This window comes from Cervus elaphus, chromosome 18 (assembly GCF_910594005.1).
Source record: "Cervus elaphus chromosome 18, mCerEla1.1, whole genome shotgun sequence".
Classification (NCBI taxonomy): Eukaryota; Metazoa; Chordata; class Mammalia; order Artiodactyla; family Cervidae; genus Cervus; species Cervus elaphus.
The window spans coordinates 108779115-108802554 of NC_057832.1; the positions used below are offsets into that span (position 1 = coordinate 108779115).

Sequence of the window (23440 nt, forward strand, 5' to 3'; positions counted from 1 at the left end):
CTTGATGAATTTTTACACGTGTATCCACCTAACCTCACCCACATCAAGATCCAGACCATTCCAGCATCCTCAAATACTCACTGGCACCTCTGCCCAATTAATACTGCCTTGCCTCAAGACAAGTACTCTCATGACTGCTGTCACCATCAAATAGTTTTAAGGTGGCCATCTGAAATGATTTTTGCCACTTCATCTAGTGAAGTGAAAGTCGCTCAGTCGTATCGGACTCTGTGACCCCACTGGACTATACAGTCCATGGAATTCTCCAGGCCAGAATACTGGAGTAGGTAGCCTTTCCCTTCTCCAGGGGATTTTCCCAACCCCGGGATCGAACCCAGGTCTCCCGCATGGCAGGCAGATTCTTTACCAGCTGAGCCACCAGGGAAGCCCATTTCTTCTAGTACTTGTCTCCATAATTCTAAATAATAAGTGTACACTGCTGTTCCTTGGTTTGCCAACTTTGGACAGTAACTAGGAGCTTCCTCCTTTGGTAGATCAAACTTCACTCGTCTGCTCTCCTTCCTTACCCACTGAAGCGGAGAAACTCTCAGGTTTCTAGGCTGCAGCCTCACACCACCCACCCTGGGCACCTGGGTCCTTGAAGCACCGCAGGTGAACCTAAGTGGCATTGAGCCCAGAGGCCCCAAGCCGGTGGTGACCCTGAAACTGACGTGAAACCAGCCTGCCGACGCCAGAACGTTCCCCGAGAAGGGCTCTGAAGAGAGTTAAACCGGGACACGTCATCAAGCTCTAGGCTAATTTGTAGTTGGAAGGAAGTCATGAGAAACACCAGCGTGTTTCTAAGATTTTTATTGCTCGTCGGGTGTGTTCTCAAGGCTCTCCACCCCTTTCTCCCAGGCAGCCACACACTCTGTACAAGCTCTTAGTGTAACTCAAGCTTTCTCTGAGGAGTTCGGGCGCCGGGTCTGCCTTTAAAGAGGAAGGTTGGTTTGTGCCTGATTGGCACCATTAGCAAGGGCAGGTAGTTTCTTTCCTTCGGAGAAGCCTCTCTAGCCCAGAAGGGCCTCCCGGGGGTGCTAGTGGTATAGAATCCACCTACCAGCGCAGGAGGTGCAAGAGACGTGGGTTCGATCCCTGGGTCGGGAAGATCCCCCGGAGGAGGAAATGGCACCCCTCACTCCAGTATTCTTGCCTGGAGAATCCTGTGGACAGAGGAGCCTGGTGGGCTATAGTCCATGGGGCCGCAGAGAGTCAGACACAACTGAGTGAGCCTGTGTGCATGCTCGTGCACACACACACTCTCTCTCCCTTCCCCCCACTTTGCTGCCATGCCCTTCAACCCGAAGACCCCTCACTGAACCTCAACTGGGGGGCATCTCCAGGCTGTGTCCCCACGGCTGTGAGAGGCAGGGCTGCCTCACGCCTCCCCACATTTCTGATTCCTTTTTCTCAGACCCAAGCTTTGCAGCGGCTTCACCAACCAAGAGGGGGTGCTCCCTTGATTCCCCCTGCCTGGATGGCTCTCTCCTCGCCGCGTCCTCTCAGCCTCTGGCATCAACTGGGTGGATACCCCGCCAGCAACCCCCCCGATGCCGGCCCGGACAAAGAGCCTTACTCTCTGCCGGTTCCCGGGGCAGGGACGGGACCTGCTTCCTCTCTCCTCCGGGGTGGCCCCTTCTCCTGCCCCGTCCTCCACACGCCGTGGGTGCATCTGACCGCCTGGAAAGGGTCTTTATAGCAATGACGTCATTGCTGCCAAATCCCAGGCATGAAATAGGAGCTTCCCTCCGTGGGCTCAAGGAGAACCCAGGCTGGGATCACCTGTGAGTCCTCTGTTCTCTGAAAGGGCATGCACCTGTGAGGCAGCAGATACTTGAGGGAATGGGGAATGGCTGGTTTAACAAGGGAGAAACAGGCTTAGAATTCTTTAAAAAAAAAAACCACACAGGGTCACAGCAAATGCACTTAAGCAGCTGGAGATCCAGCCGGGGGCTCAGCCTCCGGGCCGCCGCGGCTCTCCTCTCCCGCAGACCCCATCTTCCTGCCCCGGGACCCACTCCCTGGTTCACTGAGGCAGGACCATCGAGCACCTAGCGGGGAGACCTGGGCACCCGGGTCCAGGGAGGTGGCTGCCCCAGCTCTCAACCTGGCCTCCCCAGGGGCCGCATGCCCCCAGCAGACTCAGGGCAGGCGGAAGCCCAATTCACTTGGTCCCCTTGGCACAGACCCAGGGTCTGGGGGAGGCACAGTCCGAAGCCACCAGCTTGCCTCCCTCCAAGCGCCCGCACTCGAGATCCGGCTGGTCCTGGTCTTCCTCTGGGAGCCTGGGGGAGGGCGAGAGGACAGAGAGGCCTTCAGGAGCACGGGCCCTCCTGGCCTGTGCAGCCGCTGCCTGGGTACTGCTGGGGTCGCGGACCGGAGCCCGGGGTCAGGAAAGAGCCCTGGGGCAGGAGCCAGGAGGCCGCACCCCCTCCTGCCCCAGATGTCAGCCGGGTGGCTCTGGGCAAACCACCAAACCTCTTTAAGAGGCACACCCCTTATCCAGAGAAGGGGGTGACAGTCCTTGCGCAAAGGCATGGGGGACCCAACAAGGGATGGGGTGAAGGGGACTAAGTGAAACTGAGAAACCCATCCTAGGAGGGGGATGGAGAAGGGGCGGGGGGTGGGAGAGGACTCAACCTGGGGACAGGTGAAGGGGAAGGCTTCCGGGTCCCTCTGGTGCTGCTGTGATGTCACGCTGGTCACACGGGGGGCCCAGTGCTAGCAAACTGGGGACAGAGGGGCCAGCCACCCAGGCCCACGGTCACTCACAGCTGGGGTGGCAGGGGGGTCCCGTCGATCCAGTGCCAGCCCTGGGGGCCTCGTCGGGCTCCCACCCAGGAGTACTTGGTGACCGGGTGTCTGCTCAGGAAATCCTGAGGGAGGAAAGCAATGGGTCATTCTTCTCGGGTCACTGGTACGGCTCACCTGGGCTTCCATGCCCCTGTCCGATCCCCCCACCCCAGCTTCCACAAGTCCCCAACTCCCCAAGCCAGAGACGTGACTCATCTCTCCCCAAACGCATGAAGTGGGAAGCTGTATTGGATGCTTGCTGGTTGACAGGCACTGTGCTCAGGCTTGGGGACCAGAAACAGGGGCGATCCCCGCTCAGCCTTCAAGGGGAGAGTGGATGTGATCCTCCATCCCCACGAGCAACACACGATGGGTACTGAGCAGGAGGAGAAACAAGGAAGCACCGAGAAGATGGTGAAAGGCATGGGGAAAGCTGGGAGCCTACACAGAAACCCAGGTGATAGCAAGTAGCCTCGCTGGGCAGGAGGCTGCAGAGGTGGTCAGGGAATGGATGGTCAACACCACAGTTGCCAGCAAGAATAATAAACTACATTACATCCACTCGGGAAAGTATTGGTACGACCACTAAAGGGGACTTCCCTGGGGTGCACTGGGTAAGAACCTTCCAATGCAGGGGGACGAGGGTTTGATCCCTGGTTGGGGAACTAAGATCCCACATCCAAGGAGCAACTAAGTCTTGAGAACCACAACTGCAGAGCCCTCATGCTCCAGAGCTTCTGCTCTGCAATGAAGACCCAGTGCAGCCAAAATCAATAATAATAATAATAAAAGATGTTTTAAAGAAGGACCATTAAAAATAAGGGTGAGTATGAAATCCATGGGGCAACATGGGGAAAAGTTATAGTCTGTGAGGGGTTACAGTCCATGAAAAAGCTGAATTAAAGTTGTGGCCTGATAATAAGAATAAAAAAATGTGTACACCTGGACACAGACACACGAGGAACAACAAAAATCAAAACAAGGGTGTTCAGAGAGCTGTTGGAGACGCTTTTTTCTTTTAAATACTTGTCCTCAATGTCATGATGTTTTTAGCAATGAATTAAAGCAAAAAAACTGTTTAAAAATGTTGAGGGGGCAGAGTGGGAAAGAGCCTCAAGAGGGAGGGGATGTATGTATATTTAAAGCTGACTCACGTTATAGTATGGCAGAAACCCACACAGCATTGTAAAGCAATTATCCTCCAATTTAGAGAAAAATCTTCAACTCGAAAAAAGATGTCTCCATATCCTAAGCCCTGGTGTAGGGAACTGGAAGGTGGAAGGGTGGGGCAGCTGTCCACGCCAGCCCAGTCTTTCCAGAACATAAATTGTGCGATGTCACAAGAGCGGTATCATGGTTCCTAATGCTCAGATGGGTAATTCCACTTTAGGGAAGAAATCCAACAACAGAAAGAGAAAATGAACATTCTCAAAATTTCCTGCTGCTATTTATAAAGATAAAATGGAAACCACCCAAATGCTCAGCAGTCAGGAAATAACTAGGCAAATTATGGGATATCAACATGATGGAAAATTACAGTGCTCTTAAAGATGACAGGCACACTGAACACGCAGTTAGGCAAGAAAATGTAAATATAAAACAACGCCAAGTGGAAAAAAAGCAGACCATGCCAGCAAGCCCATGGCGCTCACCACGCTGAGCAGCACACACATTAGTGATGACAGGAAGTGGCCTGGCATACATCTGACATAGGCTTAGTTCCTCTCTACCAGTGTTCAGGATGACAGAGACAAAAGTTCTATGTTTGACCTTGGGGATGAGGAAGCAAGCGTGGGGACTTCCCTGGCAGTCCTGTGCTTAAGACTGCACTTTCACTGCAGAGAGCGCAGGTTCAAGCCCTGGTAGGGGAACTAAGATCCAACAGGCTGTGCAGTGTGGCCAAAAAAAAATAATAAAACCCACAGAAAGGAAGCACAGAATGATGCCTGCCCCCTTGATGACACTCCTATTTGTCCTTCAGGCCTCAGTTTAAAGGTGACTTTCTGTAGGGACACTGCACTGAACCCCTCCCCTGGATCACCACAACCTTCATAGTTTGGAGCATGGTGTGAGACACCGAACTTGTCAGTTTTCTGTATCAGTGAACTTGGTGAGGACTGGGGGCCTGCCCTATCGATCACTGACCGTGAGAGCCCAGCACACAGCAGACCAGCCCAATAAAATGCACCCCCAGCCCCCATGTCCCTGCCAATAACCAGCAAGGGCCGCAGGTAACAGGCGAGCTGTGAGGCCAGCCCTGCACCCAGAGGTGTTGGTGCAGACCCACCCCCCACCCACCCCTTTCAGGAACATCAGCTGGTCCACAGCTGGGAAAGGAACCTGAAAGAACTTCCAGACTGAGGGGTGGCAATCTCACCCCTTCTGAAATCCCGAAGACCAGAAGACCAGACTGCACAAGGCACGCACAGCCGTTCCTGGGCTTTTCATTTGCTCTCTGGCTGGACTCCACAGGCCGGGGCCCAGGGGCAAGGCTGGGTGGGAGCTTTGTAGGGGATGAGAAGGAACCTGGGCTGGCTTTGAGCTGTGAGTCAGAGGGCAGGGCAGCCCTAAGCATCTTGCAACTGTGGCTGCAGCAGACTTGGGCCTCCCGCTACCCAGCCCCAACCTCCTGGGAGCAGTCACTGCCTGATCACCAGATCTTGGAGCTTCTTCCAGTACTGAGAAGGTGACTAATCACTGCAGAGGAGAGCTTTGGGGCCTGGCCGCCCCTCACTCAAATTCTGGTTCTGTGACTTGCAAGCTACGTGACCCTAGGCAAGTTCCTTGACTTTTCAGAGCTTCAGTATGATCCCCTGTAAAGTGGGGGAGATGTTTGAATGAGGCCTGAGATCATGTCCATAAAGCCAAGGGCGTGTAGTACACACTCATTAAATTAGTCTCCAGTCTGCTGGGTGCTGTGTAAAGCTTCGTGTCTGACCCCAACATACACGACCTCATCTGATGCTTGGCGTTGCCAAGGTGATCCTGCCCTTCTCTGTCGTAGCCCCAGGCCATCTGGCTCTCTCCCTGGGCCTTCCCCACTCAGCTCCACCCATTCCATTCCTTGCACCTCAGACTCCACTAACCTGTTCCCATTGTTAGCGAAAATTGTGGTGTGGGAAAAGCACTGTCTAGAGACAAAAGTAAATTCTAGAAATTTGGGGGGCTTCCCTGGTGGCTCAGATGGTAAAGAATCAGCCTGCCATTCAGGAGACCTGGGTTCGATTCCTGGGTCGGGAAGATCCCCTGGAGGAGGGCCTGGCAACCCACTCCAGTATTCTTGCCTGGAGAATCCCCATGGACAGAGGAGCCTGGCGGGCTACAGTTCATGGAGTCGCAGAGAGTCAGACACGACTGAGCAACTAAGTACAGAAACTGGAGTAATTTACAGCTCAAAGGAAAGCTCCGCAAGGGTGGCACTGACATTGGGCGCCACTGTCTGTAGCTGGTAAGTCTCCAATTTTGCTACCAATGTGGGGGTGGGGGATGTGATCCTGATATTCCCTGAAAGCTTATGTTCTACATCTTAAAATTAAGGTAAATTACTTACCATGCTTTCATACATTTCTTCTTTAAAAACTGGTAAACTACATATCATAAAATGTACCATTTTTAAGTGTGTAGCTCAGAGGCTTTAGGTTCACTCACTGCTATATGACAATCACTGCCCCCTTCATCTCCAGAACTTTTTCATCTTCCCCAACTGAAACTTCGCACCCATGAAGCAACTCTGATTTCCCCCTCCCCCTGGCAACCACCATTCTACTTTTTGCCTTCAAACATTTCTGTGTTAATATTTGAATGTTTTAAGCTATATGATTTTCTGAATCCTATGATATCTATTCGTGTTTTCATCTTTCTGCACTCAAGATGTGGCTTACAGTCGGTGTGTACATTTCAAGAATCTTCTTCCTTCCCCACCCCTGCGAAACCAAGCTGATCTTAAACCAGTGGCTAGTGAATCTAATGATTGATGGCACGTGTGTGCAAGCTAAGTCGCCTCAGTCGTGTCTCTTTGCAACCTATGGAATGTAACCTGCCAGGTTCCTCTGTCCATGGGATTCTCCAGGCAAGAATACTGGAGTGGGTTGCGACGCCCTCCTCCAGGGGATCTTCCGGACCCAGGGATCAAACCTGTGCATCTTGGGTCTCCTGCACTGGCAGGCGGGTTCTTTACCACTAGTGCCACCTGTGAAGCACTGAAACTTTCTTCTTAACCTCTTGAGGAAGATGAGCCGTGTCTGTCATCGGGCTGTGTGTACTACTGGCACTTGGGCGTGTCCCAGGGGTCCGTGCCTCCCAGCTTGTGAGCCCAGCCTTCGCCAGCCGGCCCGGCCCCTCTATCAGCCGCCGGCCTGTCCTCAGCTGCTCTTTCCCACCTCTGCCTCGGTACCTCCTGCAGCTTCTGGCCCTCGTCCAGAACTCGGGTAGAGCTCCACAACCAGCATATTCAGGATTTTAACTGCTTGAGACCCAAGTCTTCACTTTGGTCTTTTTCCAAGGGGCATTTTTGAAAAAGGCTTATCAAAACTTTGTGATATGTTTTCTGATTATATACATTTATGTCACAAATGATTGATCCTATGTGCTAAGTTTTAAAAGAATTTAAGATCCATTTGCAATTGGGGTAGTTCAGCCCATCTCCCCTCTTGGAGGACCCCAGTCATAGGGAGGCCATTTGTTCAGGTGACATCCAAAGTCATTGTGGACCAAACCTGTCTGATGTAAGGGAGGCTGAAGGGCAGGGACCTTTTGCTTCACCAGTTTTCTGATGACACTTGCTACGATGAGTGGGTCTCAGGAGATGGGCTGCTAAGTCCTTGCCCAGTTCACCCTCCATCCTCCATCAGCTCCAGGCACTCTCTAGGGACCCACCAAGTTCCCAATGGCCTTCACTTTACAGACCCAGCCGGGCTGGGTCCGGCAGAAACCATTATATTCTGATCTCTTGGGCTATCATTCCTCTAGCATTTCCCCCTACTTCTAGAGCATACTATTTGTGGAACACCTAGAACATTCCAAAAAGCTTGAAAGAAGAAAAATAATCACTTGTGGCTCCAGTGATAACCGTTAGTATACTTCCTTTCAGTACTTTTTCTTTGCAATTATATTTACGGTCTTCGGATCATGCCCCTCCTCTGCCGACCTCCCCCCTTCTCACCTGGGTGTGTCTCAGCAGGGGGAGGGTAGCGTGGTGGGCTGAGCAGAAAGCCTGGCTGGTCTCCCAGGCCTCGGCTTCGGCTGCGAGGTAGTAGCACTGCCCCTCGGACCACATCCAGCCCGCGGGGCATGGGCGGCATCTGGTCCCTGTGGCACGGAGACCGGAGGTGAGCACAGGGTAAACTGTACAGAGTTTAAACTGCTCAGGATTGGTATGGATGTTCAAATATCAGGGGGCAGGTGCGGATCATGGAGGGGAGAGGGAAACCAGCACCGGAGGGCGGGGCGAGCACCAGGGGGGCGGGGCGAGCATCCGGAAGGCTTATGCACAAGCTGCATCCACCCGGAAGGGGTTCTAATCCCTTACCTTTGCTCACTGAGTCCCCTATCTTTGTGCATCTGCCCAGGGGGATTTTTTTTTTTCTTTTCTTTTTCTTAAAAGATTTTTTGGATTTGGACCATTTAAAGTCTTTACTGCATTTGTTACAATATTACTTCTGTTTTATGTTTGGGGTTTTTGGCCCCGCAGCACGTGGGAGCTTAGCTGCCCAACCAGGGACTGAACCTGTACTCCCTGCGTTGAAAGGCGAAGTCCTAACCACTGGACTGCCAGGAGAGTCCCTGGGGATGTCTTTTACTAATTTCACAAAGAAGCTGGAAGGACTAGACACCCTGCTGGTGGAGCAGGGGAGGAAAGGGAATGGGGGACGGGGAGGAGAGGGGTGATGTTGGGGAAGAAGATCCACACCTGTTTTCGAGGCCAGGGCCACAACAGCCACCGCCAACACCGCCAGGAGCACAGCCATGACTGCCAGGGCCCAGCGCAGGGACCTCATGTACATGGGCAGCCCTGGGAGAGGGGGAGGGGACAACCAGGAGACACAGGTTAGGAGATCATCGCAACTCAAGACCATGCTGCATCATACAAGAGCATCACACCCATCTCAGCACCCACCCCCTCGGCTCATAAAACCAGGACAAACCATTCAATTTAGGCCCAAACTTCATATTTGGGAGAAAACTGCTAGAAGATATTCCACTTCTTAAATAACTAGGAGACAAGATTCGCTTCAAGTGAGAGAGTGGCTAACAACAATGAATGGAGCTCCTGATGTGCACTAGAGGCAAGGCACCAACAACACCGAGGATGGGGCAAGGTCCCTGCGCTCAGGTTGCTAACGGGACAGGCAAAGATGCCAGGAGATAAAATGTCACAGGAGGGCGGGCCCAGGGCTAGATTCAAAGTTCAACAGACCCTCCAATTCAAGTTCAAGTCCTGACTCCATGGGCCCCTCAAGTTTTCTCGGTGTTTTCCCATTTTAATGTTGGAATCACACCTGCCTCTTCTCTCTCGCTCCAGGTCACTGGAGACCACTGATGAAGCATCAGGCAAAGAGCGCTTTGCAGGATGCAGAGCACTAGACAAATGCGAGCTGTCAGCCACTCAGGGACCAGGGCACCAGATGGCTGGAAAAATGCTGCGGAGGGGAAAGGAAGATGGGGGAGACTCCAGGAGAGAGGAAGGACTCAGAGATAGAACGTGTTCAGATGTCACATCCTGCTCTGTAGACAGAATAACTGGGGAGACCAGAGGGGAACACTTGGTGAATAAAACATAGTCAATGCTTGCTCACAGACATCGATAGTTATAAGCAGCTTTCCACCCAGAAAGGCACATGCATCTGAAGCACTCAGGATGGGACCTCGGCCACAACTCAGGTATGAAATCAATCAGAGCAAAAACATCTTGCTGCAGGGGGCCCCAGACCTACCCAGATCTTGGGGATGAGCGTCAGGAATGCTGCATAATAATCAGTGTGAGGAAATCAGTCATGTTTCCCAAAGTCTAGAAGCAGAAGTCTGTGGCAAATATTTCATTCTTTTGAAAAGGCTAATTCCATTAAGAAAAAAAAAAAGCCACGTACATTGTATATTCCCACTGTCCGATTCCCTTTTTGTATCAGGTATTGACATCTTCAGTGTCACACCCTCTGCTGCTTTTCTTCACTGCTCATCCACTGTCATTCTCTATATTTTGACTACCTTTCCCGCCCCACAACTGAAACACCACCTGCTTCCTCCTGTAGTCAAATCCCACAGCTGGGGTAGAGCCGGTTTGGGGGGACTTACAGTTTATTCACCTGGGGCAGCCAAGGGTCATCATAAAAACTAAAATACACACTTCCAAATACAAAGCTTACCAGAGGACTCAGAGGGCTCCTGCCACTGAGAGACCTGCAGGTCAGTCTGCTTTGGCTGGTGGCCTCTGTCCCTCTGGCCGAGCTCAAGCATGCTGGACACCACTCTCTTGGCTCCACTTCCTCCAGACACTGAGAACATTCTTCCTCTGAATGTACCCCACCCCACCCCCACCTCATGCCATCGAAGACTGCCAGGCCCTTTTGTTTTCTCCAGAGTAAGGACTGCCGGAGGGCAGGGTCAGGACTCTGTTTCCTCCTATCCTCCACACCTGAGGTGCTGAGCACAATGCGACCAGCACCAGCAGGTTGGACAACCACCGAGATCCAACTGCTGCTCTCCTGCCCTAACTGGGCTGGGGACGAAGCGCTCCTGACACGTGCTCACACTCTGAAGTTAGTGCCATTCATTGAGTGTTGATTTACAGAGCACTGCCAGGTGTCAGAGATTTGGTGAGATGTGGGCTGTCACCAGCTGTGCCCCACGGGGCTCGGGAATCCTGATGATACTCAAGAGGGATGCTGAGCTGGGCAGCACAAGGGCCCGTGGAGCACAGAATAGAGACACCTAATCCAGCCTTGGGACCAGATGAGGTGACTCTAAACCAACACCTAAGGGGGCATATTCTCCATCTGATGATCCAGCTGTCCCCCCAGTTTTAGGCTGTCTGCAAAAAGCAGCTTCTCTTCTGGGCTGCATGCTGCCATAGAGAACATTCCCTGAGTCTTTTTTTGTTTGTTTGTTTTTAATATTTATTAATTTGACTGTGCCAGGTCTTAGTTGCAGCATGTGGGATCTAGTTCCTTGACCAGGGATTGAACTCAGGCTCCCTGCAGTGGGATTTTCAGTTTACATGGGGCCAGCGCCTCTGGGACAGTTGCCCCCCAAAAGCAGTGAAGAGACAAAGCAGTATGTCCCCTAACTCTCTCCACAGTGGCCTCCGCCCTCCCGGGTTCTCAAGGAGGGGACGTGGAAACAGCTGGCTGGCAGCATTACTGTGCTGGGGGCCTGGGCAAGTCCCCCAGCCTGTGCCCTCGAGTGCCCTCTTGTTGAGGTCACTAGCTTGATCCCAGGTTGGTAAAGGCCACAGTAGGCAGAAACCACATGCAGAGTTCCTCATCCAGGCAGCTTCCCTCAGACCCAGCCTCAGCCAGGTGCTGTGGACCTTAAAGTTCTTTGATCCCACACTTCCCAGAGAGCAAGCCCAAAGCAGCAGTGTCTATGTACACCTTGCAGTATCTTCTGCCAGGTGTCTTCCCCCTATACCCTCAAGATCCATCCCCACGCCCCCAGGTTCCTTGCCTCATGCCCAGAGCACTGCTCCTAAGTGGCAGCATTCCCCAAGTCTGCCTCTCCCCAGGACACTGCTGACCACATCTTCCTCAAACTCTCGCCTTTTGTGGCCTCTTTGTATCCTGATTCTCTTCCTACCACCTATACTTTTCTTTCCCAGTCTGTGACTGGCTCCTCTTCCTTTTGTTTTTTGGTGATGCATGGCATGCAGGATCTTAATTCCCAGATCAGGTATCGCACCTGCGCCCCCTGTAGTCGGGGCTTGGAGTCCTAACCATTGAACTGCCAGGGACGTCTGACTCCTCTTCCTTTAAATGACATCACTACCTGGAATTCCCAAACGCACCTGCTTATTTCTTCCCCACCTCTTTCCCCATTCTCCACTCTGGAAGGATAACCCAATGAATCCATCACTCCACTACTCAGATCAGAACTTGGGAGGCATCCCCACTCCTCCTGTTCGCGCATCTTCATGGGCACAGTGGCCTTGCTCACTAATCCTACCTCTTGAACCCTCCCTCCCATCCCTGCCACAGATCATCTCTTCATCATCTCTTGTTCAATGACTGCTATCACCTCCTAAGGTTTGCCTTCCTTCAACCTCATCCCTGTCCCAACCTTCCTCCACAGTGCTGTCAGAGCCCACTTTCTAGTCATTTCCTTATCACCCCACCCTTCAGACGATAAAGAATCTGCCTGCAACACAGAAGACCCAGGTTCAATCCCTGGGTCGGGAAGATCCCCTGGAGAAGGGAATGGCAACCCACTCCAGTATTCTTGCTTGGAGAATTCCATGGACAGAGAAGCCTGGCAGGCTACAGTCCATCAGGTCACAAAGAGTCGGACGTGACTGAGCAACTTCTATTATTAATCTGATAAAAAGCTAGAGATTCATTATGGTAGACAGAATAACATCCCCCTAAAGATGCTGGTAAAGAATCCACCTGCCAATGAAGAAGACACAGCTTTGATCCTGGGTCGGGAAGATCCTCTGGAGGAGGAAATGGCAACCCACTCCAGTATTCTTGCCTGGAAAATTCCATGGACAGAGGAGCCTAGCAGGCTACAGTTCATGGGGTTTCAACAAGTCAGACACAGTTGAACACACATAGCATGGCAGCAAAGATGTCCACGTCTTAACCCCTGGAACCTGGGAATATGTTAGGTTACAGGTACATGGGGATTAAGGTTTCTTATCTGCTGACCTTGGGATGGATTTCTGGGTGGGTCCAATGTAATCACAAGGGTCCTTATAAATGGAAGAGGGGGACAGAAGGTCAGGAGAGTCAAAGATGGCAGTGGGAGGCTTCAAGCAGACATTGTCTGGTTTTGAATATACAAAGGACCATGAGCTAAGGAACCCGATCCCCCTTAGAAACCAGAAAAGGCAAGGAAACAACCATCTCCTGAAGCCCCCAGAATGGATCATGGGGGTTGATAACTGGACTTTAGACCCCAGAGCCTACATCAGATTCCAGACTTAGAGAACCACAAGATAATACAGTAGTGCCTTTTTAAGCCTCTAAGTTTGTGCCAGTTTGTTACAGCAGCACCAGAAAACGACTACACTTCTGCAGAAAGTGTGCTCGCACCCAACTCTGCACAAGTTCCTGAGTGATCTGAGTCCTTGAACTCTACCATGTCCAAGAACAACCCCCTCACCTCCGGTATAGAGCCCCTCAGGATTTGGAGCCTGTCCAGCTGACCCGTCCTTCCTCTCCGCTGGCCAAGCTTTCAGCAATGTGCCTGTGTCTAGCTCCACAGGGTCCCTGTTCCCGCTGGCTTTCTACCTAGAAGGAGTCTACCACCGGCAACTCCTTAAGCATTCAAGACTTAGCTGAAGGAAGCTTTCCCATGCCCTCAAGTTCACAAACCACTCCCTTCTGCTTCCGTGTCCAGGATTTTTATATTTAGGATCTTTCTTCTTCACTGCAAACCCCCACGCCGCGGGGCAGGGCACGCCTCTCCCACCCCCGCCCAGTCTGGCCTGTTGTCCCCACGCAGTAGCTGCTGAATGGATGAGTGTTAGGGGCCAGGTGATCTCTAATATATGGGAGGGAAAGAGGAACCCTGGGCCTAGAGAGGTCGGCCAGCCAGAGCCAGGATTAGGTTGTCCTACCCGATCGCCACCACCGTCACGTGATCCCGAAAGCCTTCCTCGCGCTTGGAATTCCTTCCACCCCTACTTCTCAAAGATGCTGCGCACACTAAGACGGAACGCGAAAGTTCTTGGAGGGTCAGGGAGGGAGAATAGTGGTTTTATTGGTTTTTTTTTTTTTTTTAAACTACCAATAATTTGAATTATAATTACGTAGACAGTAAAGTTATTGGCTGTAAGCCAGAGAGGCCTGGTGGGGGTTCCTCCGCCCCAGTGGCTCAAGCCCCACCGGGCAGCGCTGCTCCCGGCGCCCGCGCGCTTACCTACGCGCTTTATGATCCGGGACATCTTCTTGTCGCCGTACAGCTCGGCGTGGGGCAGGAGCACGGCGTCCTCCCGGCAGCGGCAGCGGCACGTGGGGGAGCCCGGGGGCTCTGCGCCCCCCTCCGCGGAACTGGCGCAGCCCTGGGCGTCGAGGCCGCGCTCAGTCCCGGAGGCGGCGGGCGGCGTGCCGCGGCCCCACGTGCCTCCCGGGGACGGGGTCCGCCGCAGGAGCGTGTGCGCGGGGGAGGTGTGGCGGGAGAAGCCCGGGGACTCGGGCACCGGGACCGTGAGGAAGCGCGTGGAGGGCACCGGCGAGGGCGCGCGGCTGCCGCCGGCCGAGCCCACGGATTTCACGCGCACGTCCACCTGAAGTTCCACCGGGGTCCAGGTGCCCGGAGCTGGCTCACCCGGAGCGGCCTTGGGTATCAGCTCGGCCTCCGGCGCCTCGCCGTCCCGGGGCTGCTCGGCCGCGGCGGGGCCCGGAGACGGCGGCTCCGGGCCCGTCGACGCCTGGCGGCGGAAGGCGCCATAGCCCAGGCTGGGTGGCAGCAATCGCAGAGGCGCGGGGCGAGGCGAGGGCAGCATCTTCCCGCCCGACATGTCCTGGCCCGCGCCCGCCGCCTCTCTGGCGGGGGCCAGACTCAAGCTGCTCTCGGGACTCTCAGGGCGTCTTTTCTCCGCGGGGACCTGCGGCTGCTCCAGCTCCGGGACCTGGCTTCCCAAGGACTCCATTTCGAACTCGGCCCCGGCTCGGTCTTCCCTCGACGCCCCCCGCGCCTCCCGGTCTCCCTCCATCCTGTGTGCAGAGCAGCAGAGATGCCGAGCGGGACGCACCTGGGCCAGGTAGGGAGTTAGCTTCTCCTCCCGGGTTGCGATTGGTCCAGAGGAGTCGCTTAAGTGGCCAAGCCACGCCCCTCCCCGTCGCCACACCCACTTCCTCCTCCCAAGGGCTCGCCCAAGGGCCCCGGCTGGGATTGGCTATGGCCCGCCGTCTGACTGACTGAGGTTTTACTCAGAAAGACAGAGCTGCAAGACTCATAAGAGGGATCCCAGAGCTCAGACTCCTCTCTTTCCTGTCCCTGACCCCAATCATTTCCCCCTCTAGCGCTCTGGACTGTGCTGATTTTTGAGAGTTATAGCTTGGGCGGAGAGCGATTGGCCAAGCCTGTAGAAATCCTGGGACCTCAGTAAAATCAGCAGGTCCAAAGGGAATGGGCCTGCTTGTGCAAAAGCAGCAGAGCTGAGATCCGGACGCCGTGGCCGGGGAAGAGGCGGAACACCTGAGAGGTCACTCCCAAGGCAGAAGTCGCAGGGACATCTACTCTGGAGGCCCGACTCCCACTGTGCTAACTCAATAAAGACTGAGAGATTAATAAGCTTGAAAATGTGTGTTTTCACCGGGGCCAGTAATCGAAATACCATTAAAAAATATAGATTCCTGGTGGACTCCACCTAGACCTACTGAATCTCATAAGGGGATAAAGAGGGCAATTTTCAACAAGTGCCCCAGGACTTCCCAGGTGGTGCTAGTGGTAAAGAACTTGTCTGTCAATGCAGGAGACGTAAGAGACTCTGGTTTGATCCCTGGATCGGGAAGATGCCCTGGAGTAGGAAATAGCAATCCATTCCAGTATTTTCACTTGGAGAATACCATGGACAGAAGAGCCTGGTGGGCTACAGTCCATGGGGTTGCTAAGAGTGGGACTTCACTGAGCGACTTAGCACACATTGTATGGCACAGTACAGCCCCAGGGCTCGAAGATATAATACAGTCCACTCAGTTCAATCCTCATTTCTGATAAGTAAAAGTTTTTTTTTTAAGGATAAGTACATCCCAAGTGCTCCATTATCCGAAATTAAAATTTAACCTACCTCCCACATTTTTCTTTTTTTAAAATGATGTGATTTTATTTATTTACTTTTTTTTTTTTTTTTTTGGCCATGCTGTGCAGCATGAAGGATCTTGGTTCCCCAACCAGAGACTGAATCCACACCTCCTGTATCAGAAGGTGGAGTCTTAACCACTGGACCTCCAGGGAAGTCCCTGCCTCCTATATTTTTACTCACCAAACCAGGCAACTCTATTTCCAGAGACTTCTGCTGGAGTGGTCTTGGGAACAGCATCTGAAAAGACCACAGACTTGTTACTCCTGGGGTAAAGAAGGAAGGAGGCGGTGAAGGGGAAGGATCTTAGGAGGGCAGTTAAACTACTAGAAAGGAAGCTCCCTGAAGACAAATGACTGGGAGAAAAAGTCCAGCAGAAAGAAAACACAGGTTCCGGAAGTTGCTTTCTGAGAGAGAGTGTGGAGTAGTGTGGTGCTTGTGAGCTTCCAGCATGGCATACCGGGGCCAGGGCCAGAAGGTGCAGAAGGTGATGGTGCAGCCCATCAATCTCATCTTCAGATACTTGCAAAATAGATCGCGGATTCAGGTGTGGCTTTATGAGCAAGTGAATATGCGGATAGAAGGCTGTATCATTGGTTTCGATGAGTATATGAACCTCGTATTAGATGATGCAGAAGAGATTCATTCTAAAACAAAGTCAAGAAAACAACTGGGTCGGATCACGCTAAAAGGAGATAACATTACTCTGCTCCAAAGTGTCTCCAACTAGAAGTGATAGATGAAGTGAGAAATTGTTTGACAATACCGTTGCGTTTTTTAGGTGTCTTTTGTTAGAGATGTAGTTCTAAAACTTGTATTCATATTGTTCTGCTCACCCTTATGTTATTACCAGATGACAATAAATGCTGTGGGACTGTTTTTATCAAAAAAAAAAAAAAGAAAACACAATATGAGAACACTTTATATTTAATGTCTTCCAAACCCAGGCTATATATTTAATGTGAGGACATATATATTCATGAAAATGAATTTTAAAAGATATGGAAAGGTACATTCCAAAGTGATAATACTAGTGGATTTTGCTGTAGGTTGTTTGGAGGATGGGTGCAGGGGTTGTCTAAGAGACTTAAACTGATCTGCAATGTTTCCAATTTCTTGAAAGAGAAGGTATTTATTGTACGTATTTGTTGCTGTCCAGTTGCTCAGTTGTGTCCGACTCTTTGGGACCCCATGAACTACAGCACAGCAGGCTTCCTTGTCCTTCACTATTTCCCGGAGTTTGCTCAAACTCATGTCCACTGAATCAGTGATGCCATCCAACCATCTCATTCTCTGTCACCCCCTTTTCCTTTTGCCATCAGTCTTTCCCAGCATCATGGTTTCTTCCAGTGAGTCTGCTCTTCACATCAGGTGGCCAAAGTACTGGAGCTTCAGCTTCAGCATCAGTCCTTCCAATGAATATGCAGGGTTGATTTCATTTCGGATTGGTTTGATCTCCTTGCTGTCCAAGGGACTCTCAGGAGTCTTGAGAGTCTCCAACACGACAGTTTGAAAGCATCAACTTGTTGGCACTCAGCCCTCTTTATGGTCCAGCTCTCACTTCTGTACATGACTACTGGAAAGTATGTATGCTACTGTTGCTACGTCGCTTCAGTCGTGTCCGACTCTGTGCGACCCCAGAGATGGCAGCCCACCAGGCTCCCCAGTCCCTGGGATCCTCCAGGCAAGAATACTGGAGTGGGGGTGCCATTTCCTTCTCCAAAAGTATGTATATTCTTACATAAAAATTCAGTTTTTAAAGAGATGGCATATATTAGTAGTAGGTTTTTTTAGTGCTAGTAAAGATTACTATAAAAATGAAAATAGTTCAACAAGTATATAAAATATAAAGAAAAGCTCTCTTCCGTACCTGGATGTCACCTCTCAGGGGCAGCCGCTGTCCCTGTTGAGATGGACCGCTCTTCCATTTTCAGTGTGGACTGGAGCTGAGAGGGAAGCATCCTGACTTGCTTTCCTGCTTAAATATCTTTACCTGGGATGATGATCATCACATATGTAGTTTATAAAAATTAAAGGCTTCTTATCTTCCAGGTGTTTTGACTCAGAGAGAGTCATCGAGGAAAACATGATGTGTTTCACGGTGACACAGTTCCTCAGAGGGTGACGCCAAGGCTTGGCTCCCCTGGCCACAGCCACCAGCCCAGGCTGAGCTCCAGACTCAGAGGCGCTCAGGAGTCCATCTTGAATTTGAGCTGTAGACCACAGTGCTCGTGGGAAACTGGTGATGGGCACTGGTGCTGAGGGGTCAGGAGTAGAGAGACCTAGGGCAGCAGAGTGCGAGCCTGGCCTGTCCCTCAAACCTGCTTTCTGGATTCCGTCCCCTTATGTCTGCAGTCGTAATTTCAGTTCACCACTATTTATGGAGCACAGATTGTGTGCCTGGCATGTGGGTAAATCTTAGGAGCCCACACCACAACGATCTCCTATTTTTTAAAAAAATATTTATTTATTTGACTGCATTGGGACTTAGTTGTGGAGAGCAGGATCTTCAATCATATCATTTTGTTGCAGTGCACAGACTCTCCAGTTGTGGTATGTGGCTCCACAGTTGAGATGTGCACGGGCTTATTTGCCCCTTGTCATGTGGGATCCTTAGTTCCCCCACTAGGGATCGAACCCACATCCCCTGCATTGCTAGGCAGATTCTTAACCATTGGACCACCAGGGAAGTCTGTCCTCTATCTTCAGTCTCTCCCTTTTCAACTGGTTCTTTCCCATCATCATGAAACATGATCAAGCTTTACATGCCTCCTTGGACCCCAAATCCCCTCCAGCCAACACCCTATCTATTTCTTCCTCATAACAACCAACCTTCTTTAACAAGAGAATTGTGCCCCTCTCTCTCCATTTTTTCACATCCCAAGCCCTCCTAAACCACTTACGGTCTGTTTCAGCCCTCGCTAGTCTGCCAGCCTTCTTTGCCAAGAACCTAATGTATCACCAGATCCAGCAGACATCCTTCAGTACCTCTTACCTCTCAGCAGCTCTTGCCATTGTCAGTCATTGCCTCATCCTCATGCCCCATGCCTCTGTGGCTTTTTCCTAGCCCCACACTCTGATGGGTTTCCTTTACTGCCCGCTGCTCCTCCTTGAGTCTGCTCCCAGAGCTCTCCACCCGCCGTCATGTCAGGGAGTCTCCAGCTCTCTCTCCAGCCCAGATCTTTCTCCTGACCTTGTCCATAACAGCTGTGCCATGGGTTGGATTTTGTCCCACAACTCTGTCTTGCCCCAAACTCGTATGTTGAAGTCTTAACCCCGAGAGCCTCTGAATGTATCCTTATCTGAAATTAGGTAATTAGTTAAGATGAAGTCACACTACAGTAGGGTGGGCCCCTAATCCAAGATGACTGGTGTCCTTATGAAAAGGGGAGGTGTGAATACAGACATGCACACTGGAAGAATGCCTTGTGAACACAAAGGCAGAGATCGGGGTGAAGTGCCTACAAGTCAAGGGATGCCAGAGATCGCTGGCAAGCCACCAGAGTTCAGGGAGAGGCCTGGAACCAGTTCTTCCTTGCAGCCCTCAGGAGGATCCAGCCCTGTTGATGCCATGATCTTGGACTTTCAGTCTCTGGAACTGTGAGACAATAGATTTCTATTGTTTAAGCCACTGGGCTTGTGGTACTTTGTTATTGCAGCCCTAGGAAACCAATACAAGTGTCTCCAGTTCAGATGGCTCCCTGTCTGGGGGACAGCTTACCCTGACCGTTCACCACCACTGACTCAGCTGGGCCAATCAGATTGTCCCTTGCAGGAATTTGGCACTTGATTCTAAGATACCTGGAGCTGGGAGTTGTCACAACTCCCAGTTGGGCAGCTCTCTAGAGACAAAGGGGCTTCCCAGGTGGCGCTAGTGGTAAAGAACCCACCTGCCAATACAGGAGAAGCAAGAAAACTCACTGGTAAAACTTACCTGAGCCTGGAGTTTGTAGGAAAAGTTTGATAAGAAATTCAATTTCTGTAATACATATAGGACTACAATATTCAGATTTTCTGTTTCATCATGTCAGTTTGGGAAAGTTGTGTTTTTCAAGGAGTTTGTCCATTTCATGCCTGTTTTCTAATATATTGGCAAAATGTTGTTCAAAATATTCCCTTAATATTTAAACATTTTTTAATCTATTTATTTGGCTGCATCATGTCTTAACTGCGGCATGCAGGCTCTGGGACCAGTGGGCTTAGTTGCTCTGCCGCATGTGGGCTCTTAGTTCCCCAACCAGGGATGGAACCTGTGTCCGCTTCATTGGAAGGCAGATTCTTAACTACTGGACCACGGGGAAGTCCCTCCCTTAAATGCCTGTGGAATCTGTTATGATGTTCCCTCTCTCATTGGACTTGATATTTTCTTAGTCATTACTCATCTGATGGGTGAAATTTCAACTTGCATTTCTTGAGACGTGAATGAAGTTGAATACACTTTGTTCACTGCGTTGCTGACAAGTATCTTTGGCAGCCTCAGTGAAGAGGGCCACGGAGATTCCCTCTGAGGCCCGTTCCAGATCACGAGTTGGTTCCAGGAAGTGGCCCAGCCGGTACCCTTGTCACCTGCTGGCAAACCGCAGAGTTCACTGCTCCAGGAGGCTGATGGTATCTGGCCTGTCTGAGAGTAAACTAAACCACAGCTGGTTGCTCCCAGAGAGGGAGCAAACACGCCCAGCCCTGGCTCTTGGCTGATGTCACCCCCTGCGGCATCCTGAGCCCTTCCTGGCCCCGGATGCTCAGATGGGGAGGGGGAGGTTTCCGCATGGCTGGCTGACTGGCACGGTCCATCTTCAATTCACATTCCACCTGCTCAGAACCTCAGGAGCCCCCAGGCCAGGGTGGCACTCCCACCCCTGGGGCCCCAGTCCGTCACCTGTGACTGTCTTCATAGCACTCGGCACTGTCCTGGGCCAACGTGTCCATATATTTGTTTTGTCATGTAATGTTTGTCTCCGGCCCTCTAGCAGCCACTGTTTTGTATCTCCAGGACAGTACCTGGCAGGCCTCTCTATGGTTCTCTGCTGACATTACCCCTGGTGACATATTATGAATATTTATGAAATAAACATTGCTGAATGGGTGCTGGGCAGGGTGCTTGACATGTCTTGTCTCATTTCTTCTTCCTCCCCCCAACCCCCTGCCAATTTTTGACAAATTTTAAACATTAAGGAAAATGAAAGCACACCCAGTGAACACGAACACTTGCAGAGCCTCCAACTGTTAGCAAATCATCATATTTGCTTTGTGGTTCTCTCCACACAAATGTACTTTTTGTTGGTGTTGAACCACATGAATGAGCTTCAGACCTCGAGAAACTTGTGCCTAAATACTCTAGCATGTTATCACCCACGAATATAGTGTTCTATGGAGGTCCATTGGCCTCCCTGGGGCTCAGCAGTGAAGAATCCACCTGCAATGCTGGAGGCGCAGAAGCCACAGGTTCAGTCCCTGGGCCAGGAAGATCCCCTGGAGGAGGCATGGCAACCCACTCCAGTATTTCTGCCTGGAGAATCCCATGGACTGAGGAGCCTGGCGGGTTACATCCACAGGGTTTCGAAGAGTCGGACACAACTGAAATGACTCAGCACAGCATGGACCATCCTTGTGCCAAGAAATGAACAAGTACTCCACACCAGATGCTGTTACGGAGACCGTGTTTAAATTCCCCCCAATTAGTTTCAAACTCGGATCCAGTCAGTTTATTTTGGTACAGTGCATTCGGCTGTGAGGTCTATTTACTCTTCACCTTAATAACCCTGTGAAGACACTAAAATCACTAAAATTCCTACTTTACAGGAAACTCAGAGTGAGAGAGTTTGGGGCACTTGCCAGGGTCACACGACTGCTAAGTGGGAGACTTAGCATGCGGTCGTGTATCTCCGAACCCCAGACACAGCTTCTCTCCCCATTTCCTACCTCTTGCCTGCCTGGGCCCCCAGAGGTTTCTCTCCGGGTCTCTGGAGGCTCCCTGCAAGTCACGGGCTGAGGCGGAGGTGAAGGAGCTGACCCAGTCACTCGGCAGCTACTTACTTTCAAGTTCCTCCAGCCACCTCCTCACGCCGATCTTATCTCTGTTGCTCTCTGAGACAGTAGCTGTCGTCTGGGAGTGGCACGGCGTCCTGCTTCTGCCTCGGTTATTTGGTGGGGGATCCACCTGGGCTGGAGGAGGGATGATTGTGGAGCCAGTGGAGGAACACGTGGTGGCCTTCAGATAGGTGTGCAGATACAGGGAGGGCTGCGGCGGGGGTGAGAAAACGTCCCCCCGGACGCGTGCAGGCTCACCCGAGACTCAGGCGCCGTAACAGGGCAGGAAAACGGCTCCCTGAGTCATCGGCTGCTTGCTCCCTGCCTGTCCAAACAAAGAGCCTCCCTTGCTCGGAGCTCCACTCCTAGAATCCGTTCCCCTACAACGCAGCACACTGATGCTGTGTACTCGGGCCTGTAAGTGACTGACCTGTGTGAACAGAACCCTGATGAGTAGACAGTGACGCGTGGGACAGACCCAGCTCTCCTATGGATTAATGTCCCCACTGCAGCTGACCTCTAGGGGCCTGGGGCTCCATACGTGGAAAGACTTGGATGGGGGCAGGTGCAGGAAACGAGACCAGGGGCGGAAAGAGACAAGGAGGGGCAAAGAGGATTGCTCAGCCTCTATAATGGGATGAGCCGGCTCCTGATTATACATACAGGAAAAAAATATATATATAGGAAATATATATACATGTATGTCTCTAATGGGCCTCCCTGGAGGCTCAGCAGTAAAGAATTTGCCTGCAATGCAGCAGACACACTTCTGATCCCTAGGTCGCAAAAATCCCCTGGAGAAGGAAATGGCAACCCACTCCTGTATTCTTGCCTGGGAAATCCCATGGACAGAGGAGTCTGGCAGGCCACAGTCCATGGAGTCGCAAAAGAGTTGGACATGACTTAGCGACCAGACAAAAACATTATGTCCTCAATGTTTCTGTCTCTCTAAAGACCCTGATAAATCCGGCCTTTGGGGTACAGACTCCTTCCTCCCTGCCATCCTTCCAGGGCCGCACCTCCCAGAGGCAGCTCCACACAGATCCACTCCTGCCCTCCCTGGGCTGAGGTCCTGCCCCTCCCCGACCCTCCAGGGCAGGCACCTGGCACTGTGGGAACACCTGTCCCCACCCAGTCCCCTCCAGCCTCGGGCTGTTCTTTGGACTCAGTCCATGGAGTCTTCCTCTATCCAAAACCTCCTGTGTTATGATTATTTTATGAGTCTAGGCAGGCTTTTAAAAATGAAAGCACTCAACTCTCCCCTGGGGCTAGGAACAATTCAATTTCTAGGACAAAAAGTCCAACCGCCCTCTGAAGAGGAAGAAGCAGGAAAATACCTCTCTTTTGGTAGTGAGTCTATAGGACACCGAGGTGGCTAACTTCGAATCAGACCATTCCTACCCATCGGCTTTGTCTCTGCCCTGCTGTCAGGAGCAGAGGTGATGAGATGCTGGGCTTGTGCTCACATCAGAGTCCAGGGGAGTTCGCAGCCTGCACTGTTGAAGCACACCCTGGTCAAGAGACCCGCTGCTGAACTGCGCCCAGGCCCCAGGGGTGAGTGACCACAGTGGAAGATGTGGGGGTCTCCCTGCAAGACCCCAACTATCTTCTCAAGGCCTACAGTGCAGACCTCGGTGAGGACAAAGAGCCTGGTCTTCCCAG

At 51.8% G+C, this 23440-nt stretch overlaps 2 protein-coding genes across 4 annotated transcripts; one reads left to right on the forward strand and one right to left on the reverse strand.

Annotated features, from left to right (window-relative positions):
• Positions 1 to 606: 606 nt before the first annotated feature.
• Positions 607 to 14662, reverse strand: KLRG2 (killer cell lectin like receptor G2). Of its 3 annotated transcripts, XR_006335020.1 has the most exons (6): positions 13867 to 14662; positions 8702 to 8803; positions 7955 to 8100; positions 2773 to 2876; positions 1577 to 2313; positions 607 to 1163 (listed from the first exon to the last, which is right to left on the reverse strand). XR_006335020.1 is itself a non-coding variant. In XM_043873194.1 (5 exons), exons 1-5 carry the CDS (start codon positions 14660 to 14662, stop codon positions 2165 to 2167), a joined length of 1269 nt encoding a protein of 422 aa, XP_043729129.1. In that variant the 3' UTR covers positions 1178 to 2164. The 3 variants fall into 3 exon arrangements, 2 of the variants coding, with proteins under 2 accessions (XP_043729129.1, XP_043729127.1); XM_043873194.1 differs by lacking the exon at positions 607 to 1163 and having other exon boundaries at positions 1178 to 2285; XM_043873192.1 differs by lacking the exon at positions 607 to 1163 and having other exon boundaries at positions 1178 to 2313.
• Positions 14663 to 16134: 1472 nt separating this feature from the next.
• LOC122674674 (small nuclear ribonucleoprotein E-like) lies at positions 16135 to 16641 on the forward strand. Its single transcript, XM_043873195.1, has one exon. The coding sequence runs from the start codon at positions 16203 to 16205 to the stop codon at positions 16479 to 16481; it is 279 nt and encodes a 92-aa protein (XP_043729130.1). The 5' UTR covers positions 16135 to 16202; the 3' UTR covers positions 16482 to 16641.
• The last annotated feature ends 6799 nt before the right edge of the window (positions 16642 to 23440 follow it).

What these genes read in the sequence shown, in the direction of transcription:
- KLRG2 (XM_043873192.1), bottom strand. Translation starts at nt 14,662, where the DNA reads ATGGAGGGAGACCGGGAGGCGCGGGGGGCGTCGAGGGAAGACCGAGCC. An exon ending in CCGGATCATAAAGCGCGTAG is followed by an intron (nt 8,804 to 13,866) that starts GTAAGCGCGCGG and finishes CCCCTCTCCCAG; the next exon opens with GGCTGCCCATGTACATGAGG. An exon ending in ACCCCCCTGCCACCCCAGCT is followed by an intron (nt 2,314 to 2,772) that starts GTGAGTGACCGT and finishes GTGCTCCTGAAG; the next exon opens with GCCTCTCTGTCCTCTCGCCC.
- LOC122674674 (XM_043873195.1), top strand. Translation starts at nt 16,203, where the DNA reads ATGGCATACCGGGGCCAGGGCCAGAAGGTGCAGAAGGTGATGGTGCAG.